Here is an 8,808-nt window from a genome sequence, read left to right as displayed (position 1 = left end):
ATAAAACTGTTTCTCCCTTGTGAGAATTCATAAATTAGTTGTGATTATTGACTCTAATATAGTATCTAGATTACTTGATACCAAGAAACCTAACACATATTCTCCAGAAAACCAAAAATCCTAAGAAAGGCAAAGCGCTTACCATCAACAGCATCATGTGAAGTTGGTGCCTGCCTACTGCGGGCAATCCAGTATTGAAGCCGCTCTTCTGCAATATCTTCTTCCACACCATGAAACAGAGCTCTTCTCCAGATATAGGTTAACCATGACTGCAATGTTTAGATATTATTAGTAAATCATATTAAGTTACGTGTACATGCACACTATTTACAAATTAGTTAAATTTTAAATTCAACTTTGACAAAAACTGTTCATCATAAAACCACCGCTAAGCCTACATTGCAAGGTTTCATCTTAAAAGAGATTATGATTTAAGTGTAATAATCTGCCTTGAACAGAGAAATTAAACAAAGAACACAAATCTCTGTCAAGATAATCTAATTGTTGATTCGATAAGACATTTATCATATGTTATAGACATGAGAAAATAGTAGTAAAATCTGCATTCTAAAATTCTCATATGAAGGAAGAAGATATCACAATTTTATAGAAATAATATCATGAATTGCGCCATATATTAGATTAAAAAGCAACTAACCTCTTTGAAAAGAACGTCTTCAGCTTCCTCTTCACTTAATTCTGGAAGAAACAAAGAAACAGGAAAATCAACAAAGAATCACTTGCCAAACTTTTCCATTTAGAAATGAAGTAGGGCTAAATGCAGCCTCGTATGCATCATATATTAGCATAAAAATACACATGAAGTCACTGGCCCTCCCAGATAAAGGTCATCCAATAGATGGAGATCAGTCCATCGTCAAAACACTTCACACAATTGTAATTGTGACGTTTCTCTATCATCTACAAGGGTACTCACCAATATTTAACACCTAATACTTGTAAAAGCAAGGGTGCTTTTACATTTCTCACATAATGAAGAGAGTAAAAGTGACTACGTACCATGCAATTCACAATATAGATGTAACATCATCCTCCTATACAGATCTTATCATGTATGCATTAAACTAATGTATGTTATCCAAAATCAATCCCAACTTCCACTCCAAAAGATGAAAAGTAGAGAAATGAATGAAAAATATACAAGCAATGTTTTACCCGTGTAAGAGAAACAGATAAGTTCTATAATGCAAATATACAACCTTGACATTTATAAAGTTCCGTACGTAATCAAAGCAAATTTAACATTGGTAAATCAGGTCAAAGCATATTTCTTCCCAATCTTAAAATAGACAATATCAAATTAAACACTACAAAATAAAACTGACAACTTAATTCTTACCAAATGCATCTGAATATTTAGCATCGCCTTGCGACTTGGAATCTGAAAATAAATAAATAAAAATAAGAACATTGTAAATCTTCTCGGCTTATTCTACTAAACAACCTATTTTGGAACAATTCCAGAACAATAGTTTTGGGAAAATTACCATAAAATGGGTACATGAATAAAAACTACTTAAATAGAATTCTAAACAGAAATCAGACAGTTGAACATGACTAACCATAAAACAAGACAATACTGACGTTAAAAAAAGATAGAAGCTGTCAAATTAAATACCTAAAACAGTCTGTCGAACCGTATTTGGTCGTCTGTGTTGGGCTAATGCAAGCACAACAGCATCCTCAACCTACAAAATAAAATAAAATAAAAAAAAACAATATTATGTCCAATTTACGATAGAAAAGTATTACTAGTATAGGAGGTCAGCTCGTTACAATCAAAGGAAGCCCTCCGTAAAGAATACAAGCAATAACACCCAAAATTGGAAAAAAATTGAAGAGATTACTCCTTCCTCTCAAAAACCCTTCAAAACCACCACTTACACTACCTTCCTTCCTCTCCCTTTACATACCACACTGACCCTTATCTGCCTACAAATAGACTTATATTATCTGTCTATCAGGATGTAATTTAGTTTCAATACCGTTACAAAATATTTATGCTTTCTTTCTCATCTTTCAATAAACTATTTTATAAAAGAAGCTTTAAAATATACTTCTTTGTATTTAAAATGCACAAGAGAAAAATACAATAAGGAACTGAACAAACAAAGCACTAATTTTTAAAAAATAAACATGAAGAACCTTTAAGGAAGCAAGTTCCCTCAAACCCATCTCCACTGAAAGCATACTCTCAATATTTCCTTCTCCAGCAAGATCATTCAAATCACGAACAAGTTTGCTTCTATCTGGACCATCACCACCTGGTCCATGCTCTTTCATTAGACATCATTATGGATAATTTCCAATATATAATTCTAATGAATTTTTAGTACCAACTCATTCTCACTTTTGTTCCAAGATTCTTCCTTAGCCTTCTGTCCAGCCGAGATGACAAGTTCAAAAGGAAGAGGAGCCAGAGAAGACCAATGTTCATGCTTGGATTGTGCTATATCTGCACATATTCCTAAAAAGCATAGAAGTAGCATGATTTTTCAAATCATAAGGATTATAAGGACTTATATACTGTTAAAAATAAACTGAGTTTTTGAAAAATATGCTCCTGAAACTTTTGAAGTCACTATTTTTCAGATAATAGTTAAAGATTGGAAAGTGTCTTCTCTACGTAGAAAGTTGAGGGCAGTAATTTCCTTACCATGTTTTACAGCAAGACCCCAGTAGCGGGCTAGCCAACATCTCTTTAGGACAACTTCCTCCTAAAAGACAGACAAGATGAATTAAGACAAATGGGAAAATGACGACTTACTAATTCAATGATAAACAGTAACCATTTCTTCTTGGGTCAATATCATTCTCTGAGTCATTGTGCGAAGAGCCTTTGCTTCAGCTTCAGCTTCTTGCTGCTGCTCCAAAGTTGCTGCAGCATCATCTTTTAGGTTCTGACAAATACAAAGAAGATAGCTAAAACTTATAACAGGGAATAATTTATCAGAGCAGATAAATGGCACAACTTAATGGGAAAACATGTGTGTTTTATTCAAAACTACCTGAATTTCCACTCGAAGGGCAGCTATGTCCTCATCTCTCCCACTCTGTGTTTGTTGAGCAGCCTTGAGAGCAGCCTGTACAAAAATATTTATTCCAACAACATTCTTTGAAAGAAGAACAATGACAAGCCTCTTGCTCAAATTCCACAATTCAAGGAGAAAACAGTAACTGGAAACAGAGCTTTACAAAAATGTCAAGCAACATAGCTGCTTCTGATTCATGCTCCTTTGCACAAATATATGCATGCATTTTTCACAATGATACAGAGTTAAAAGCACTTTTGAGATAAATGGACATGGAATAGAGCGTTATCAATCAAGGGTGATCATATAACTTCAAACATCCAGCCATCATTAATTTCATATTTATGCCACATCTTATTGTCCATTGTTTCAGTATACCTCTCTTTGACGCAAAGCAGCTTCCTTCCTGCAAATATAACACAAAAATCATAATCTTAAACAAAATAAATAGTTCCATTACTACTGTGCCAGCCAGCCTACAAGAGAATTCGAAGCTAGATTACCTGCTCAACAGTTTAGCTTCAAGGGATACACCTTCTCCAAGAGAAGCAACCTGCCAAAGTTAAAATAAACAAGGACACTGATATCAGCAAACTCAGAATAGTGCTTGACAACTATAAAATTGCTTTTGCATGTAGTTAAATAGCTCCTATAGACTAATTTAGATAAGTTTCTCCATAAGGACTAGCAAAGAAAAAATAGAAGTGATATTGATGATTCCTTGACTCCTCATGAGTGGATAGAGGACCTTCCTAAGAGGATTACTAGAAGCATGACGAAAAAGGAGGCCTCTAATCCATCATCTCTTAGTTTATTTAGCATTAGTTTATGTTGTATTTACTTTGTTGACTTTTGTTTCAGTTGACCTTGTTGACCATGCTTGAGTTGACCTGTTGACTCCTGTTTGTGTGTTTGTTTTATAGGATTGGCTAGGACTATCTTGGAGGAGAATAACACTTATTTGAGGAGGATAGACTTGGGCTTGGACCACACACATGGAGTGCCTTTGAAGAGCTTGGAGAAGCTTGGAGTTGACTTTCTCGTCTAGAAGGTCAAAGGCACATGGAGAGGCATAGAGGACAAGATAGGTCACGCCTCACTTCAAAGGAGTCTACTTTTAGATGACCTAGTTTCTAGAACCATTTCTCTTGTATTTGCTTGTGTCCTTTTGTTTACGTTTTTTCAAGGAGACCCCTTCCTTTACCTTTAAAAGGAGGTCTCTTAGACTTATAAAAGGGTTGAATATTTTTAGTTTATACATATATTTGACCACCTTTGTGAGAGCTCTCTTAAGAGTGTGATCTTCCCCTAGTCTTATCTTGAGTCTAGACTAAAGTGACAGCATCCCCACTTATATTGAGTTATTGAGCCTTTGTGCCCTCTCAAGTAGCGTGCTAGCACCTTAATTCCCAACCCCTTTCTAGTCTTTCATCTTGTGCTCCATTTTACTTCTTCTTTTGGTTCATATTATGCTTGTTTATATTCGGCTATGTTCATCTTCTCCTCTTTCTATTTTGGTTTTTGCTTAATTGAATTCTCTACTCTCTCTTGAACCCTTGGAAGTGCACCTTCACATCTAGATAACCATTTGGTTATCTTAATGTTCACTGGGAATCTTCCTTGGGAATCTTCCTTGGGTTTCTTCACCATAACACCATACCTCTTAAGAACTAAAATGGGTCTTCATAAAAAATGAATCATACTACTGATAGAACCTTGGGAGAACTACCAACCATTGTGGTTAGAGAGCCCGAGGCCCATGAACCCCACATTAGAATCCCATACTTCAAATGTCAAACTCAAGTCCCATATTTTGCAATTGAATCCTAACAACCTACCAAACTTCACAGCACTAACATACAAGGAGGCTGGTTCTGCACTGGCCCATTGGCTAGTCACATGCAAAATCTATGATGTCAAGATCACCACCCATACCACTTATTTGCACTTGAGAGACGTGGGGAACCCCACACTAATGGACAACCTAGAGAAAGTCACACCATTAAAACAACTAGCCATTACCAACCCCACACTAGAATCTCATACTTCCAATGTGAGACTCAAATCCCATACATAGCAATTGAATCCTAATACATACTTCTTCTGCAAGTTAAAAATAAGATTATGCAATCAATTTTTGGAGAAGATATATGGAAGAGTTTATAAAAGAGTCGAGTGTGTAAGTTGAGCTTATGAGAAGTTTGATGCATTATACTTCATTTACTTCCCCGATAAATGTTTATTAAGAAGTTTATCTAAACTTGGTCATAGTTAAAGACTTCCCCGGTAAATGTTTACTAAGAAGTTACATACAGCCGAGTGAAAGTTTAAAAAATATGCAAACTATGGAATCTAAAATATGGTGTTAAAACTACATTTGCTAGTTTTCAAATTTAGTTAATATCTAGGCAAAAGTTACCTGTTTCTCAAGTTCCCTACTTCTAGCCTCCACTTCTTGGCGTTTTTCCTCTGCTTGTCTTAGCTGGAATATAACCAGGCGTGACAATCAATTTAATCTCACATAACATGAGCAAAACGCCGACCTTGTTGGCTGTTAATGAACATACCTTTTCTAATAAAGCCTCGTTCTCTTCTTGTAGCATATCAAGCTGCAAAATCAGTATGAATCAGCTTCGACACTCATCCTTTGAGTTACATTAAAAATACTAAAATAAAGCTTAAAAAATAGCATAGCCCATATGAGGATGCACAGATTTTGCTTTTGGGGAATGAAATTGGTGGGTACAAATACTATACTTCATCACGGAGTGCAGAAGCTTCACGCTGGTCTCCTGTGTCTTTTGAGTTAAGGGGCCTGATAGATATATCTGATGGAAACCTGAAACCATCACTGTTGATTACTAAATTTTTTAATTTATTTTCATATTAAATGATGCATGAGTAACATGACATTTTTTTCATCAAATTTTTAATTCAAGTGGCGAAAGTTAGATTTCCACCTCACCACATGAGAATGTTTTGTGAAAAACATGGCTAAAAGTCATTTCTGAAAAAGCGTTATTTACTAGGAACGTTATTTTTAAAAAGGTAAACCAAATATGAAAAACAGTTTTCCACTTTCTGAGAAGCTAATTACCAAAGACTCCCTTAAATGTCAAAATAAAGAGTACTTTGTTATTTGTTCGTTAGTATAAAAACATAAAATAAATATTTTACCGAAAAATAGATTGTATGCATGTTTGGTTTATCTTTTTTTTTTCTTGCTTCATCAGGTAGCTTTTGAAGAAAAATAATTATTAACAGGAAGGAAGCTATTACCAAACACCGAATTCATACATTATAAACTTAAAATAGCTTTAATTTCCTCTAAATACTATTTATTTTTAAATCCTTAACATGAACACTTAAGACATTCCTTGGTATATGCCATCTTTAAAATTTATGAAGACTCGGCTTCGGCGTTACTCCACTATCATCTTAACCTGGAAAAGCTCCAAGAAAGAAAAGCTTCCTAGTCAATTAACATATCCACAAAACCAAAAGAACTAACGGGGAAGGAACTACACTGCGTTACGGTAAATATTGTATCAACTTGGAAAATGCTCCGAGACCTAAAAGCTTAATAGTTAATTACCATAGCTGAAAACCCATAAGAAATAAGGAGTAACAGAACTAAAGTACCTTTTCTCTCTATTCCGATTAGTAGGAGGGTCAATAGGAGGTATAGCCATAGGCGTTCGGAGTGTGGATTTGCTCGGTGGCACCACTGCCGCTGAACGAACAGAAACCCCCGATCTTCCAGCTGATGTTGAACGAACCGAATGAGTATGCTCTACAAAGTTCCGACCTAACTAATAAAAACATCAAAATCCTATTAGCTCAACAAGAACTAGGCAACACGAATTGAATCAATCCACAATCATGCAACTCAAAGTGACAATCCAAAACTTCGATCTCGCTCGATCATTATTAATGCCATAAAAATTAACAGCCACGAACCAACAAAACACACCTAAGTTCAAAATCGTATCGAACACGCATTTACTTCATTCTATTTTCACAATACAACAAGTGAATCCATGCAATAAATCACGCAAACGCATCAGAACGAACAATTGCAGAGAGAGTTACCGCAGGAGAAGGAGATCTGTTAGGCCTGGCAACCGAAATCGGAGGAATAGTGGAGGCATTCGTGCTGGTGCTCCTGTTACTGCTGGCGTTGCTGGAGAAAGAAGAAAGAGATGCAGGAGGCGGAGCGCTGAACCGGAAATCGAGATCGTCGTCATCTTCACCGTCGTCGACGATGGCGTTCTGAGACGCCATGACACGAGCGAGGCGCTGCGCCGCGGCTTTGGCAGCCACGTTTTGCGTGCGCTTGACGGTGGAGAGACCGGTAGAAGTAGCACCGAGGCGCGACTGAGGATGAGCCGGAGACATCGCCGGTGACGACGAGCCGGTGCTGCTGGAACCACCACTCCACTGCCGCGCGTAAACAGGACTCGCGTTTCTCCTCCGATCCATGAGTATACAGTGCTGTGGATATAGAAGTGTCGCGCTGGCTGAGCTAGATTTTCTCGGAGCGAGATTTTCTCGGGAAAATCGAAGGGGAAATTGGGAGGAATAGTCGGAGAGTTTGTTCCGTTAGAATCGAGCGCGGGTGTGTTGGACGAAACGGCGTCGGTTCATCGTAATAGGTCCGCTGAAGAGAAGACTCAGGAGAATACGTGGCTTTTATTTTGTCAGAGTTCCTTCCCTAACGTGGATAAATTATTGGTTTAGGCCGGAGAGAAACAATTGTTTTGGCGGCGCCACAACGATGTCGTATAAGGTGAACTTGGAAATGGGAACATGATATTTTGTAATTGGAATTTTTTTTTACTGAAATCGTTACCTTTAAGAGGAAACAATTAAACTTTTCAAGTCAAACCAGGTTTGTGAAAATTTGGATTAGATAAGTTTATTCGGTAAGCTTGATTGACGAAATGTTAGGTTGATGGTATGAACTTTTTAAGGAATTGATTAAAAGAAAAATATTTAAAACTATTTAAGAAAAAGTAAGTTGGTTCTTTCTTTTATAAAAAGAATATATATTTATTGTTATTATTTTAATATATTTTTTCTGATGTACATATTCATTTTAATATTATGTATAGTGTAATTTTTTAAGTTTAATATTTACTCTGGTCTCAATTTTCATCATGTATATTGTTAAGTCTATGGTAAGTGTACCAGATCGTTATCAAGTAATATAAACGGGTAAGTCCGAGTATCGTTTAACCAAAATATTCTTAGACCTTAACTTTCATGTAAAAAAATCGCGTAAGACTTGAGAAAATAATTAATTTGGTGGTTATATGCAAAGAACAAAAATAAACATGCAATGCAGTTGATTCAATTGGTTTTAAGAAACTGTGGATGAATGGTGTTGTTGGGGTTTACAATTTCATCTTATCCACTCTCATATATCTACTCTTCTTATTTACTTTACTTATTTATCTAATTGCCATGCAAACTTTCTAGTTTACCCTTAACCCAATCCCTTGGTGAAAAGAGCCTATTATTAATTACCGGCTTGCTATCCCTCACCTCCCCTAGTAACCAATAATGCAATGCGATCGGAAGCAAATACAATTGACCGTTCTACCCCTATCCCTAGGCGATATTGGCATAATCAAGGAATTTCCCACCAGTTCATGACATTACCGTACGTCCCCATATCGATAAAGATAAACATCTTTTACTGAATGAGTTAAACAATAAAAGCATTGAGCATAGATGAGAACCCAACAATTGA

General features: G+C 36.2%; 1 protein-coding gene across 3 annotated transcripts in view; it reads right to left on the bottom strand.

Annotated features, from left to right (window-relative positions):
- The window catches only part of LOC106761924 (coiled-coil domain-containing protein SCD2), a 16,786-nt gene extending 8,956 nt beyond the window's left edge, over positions 1–7,830 (bottom strand). The window contains exons 1-16 of one of the 3 annotated variants that reach the window (XM_014645548.2): positions 7,146–7,830; positions 6,696–6,865; positions 5,811–5,904; positions 5,621–5,662; positions 5,473–5,535; positions 3,557–3,606; positions 3,432–3,459; positions 3,030–3,104; positions 2,811–2,921; positions 2,678–2,738; positions 2,372–2,488; positions 2,167–2,285; positions 1,640–1,709; positions 1,361–1,402; positions 659–699; positions 143–269 (exon numbers count right to left, since the gene is read on the bottom strand). In XM_014645548.2, the coding sequence (XP_014501034.1) occupies positions 143–269; positions 659–699; positions 1,361–1,402; positions 1,640–1,709; positions 2,167–2,285; positions 2,372–2,488; positions 2,678–2,738; positions 2,811–2,921; positions 3,030–3,104; positions 3,432–3,459; positions 3,557–3,606; positions 5,473–5,535; positions 5,621–5,662; positions 5,811–5,904; positions 6,696–6,865; positions 7,146–7,535 (1,600 nt within the window). In that variant the 5' untranslated portion in view covers positions 7,536–7,830. The remainder of the gene's footprint in view (positions 1–142; positions 270–658; positions 700–1,360; positions 1,403–1,639; positions 1,710–2,166; positions 2,286–2,371; positions 2,489–2,677; positions 2,739–2,810; positions 2,922–3,029; positions 3,105–3,431; positions 3,460–3,556; positions 3,607–5,472; positions 5,536–5,620; positions 5,663–5,810; positions 5,905–6,695; positions 6,866–7,145) is intronic. The other 2 variants (XM_014645549.2, XM_022780575.1) reach the window with 2 other exon arrangements.
- Positions 7,831–8,808: the final 978 nt, after the last annotated feature.

The sequence above is a fragment of the Vigna radiata genome, chromosome 5, assembly GCF_000741045.1.
Source record: "Vigna radiata var. radiata cultivar VC1973A chromosome 5, Vradiata_ver6, whole genome shotgun sequence".
Taxonomy (NCBI): Eukaryota; Viridiplantae; Streptophyta; class Magnoliopsida; order Fabales; family Fabaceae; genus Vigna; species Vigna radiata.
This window is presented reverse-complemented; position numbering and strand designations above follow the sequence as displayed.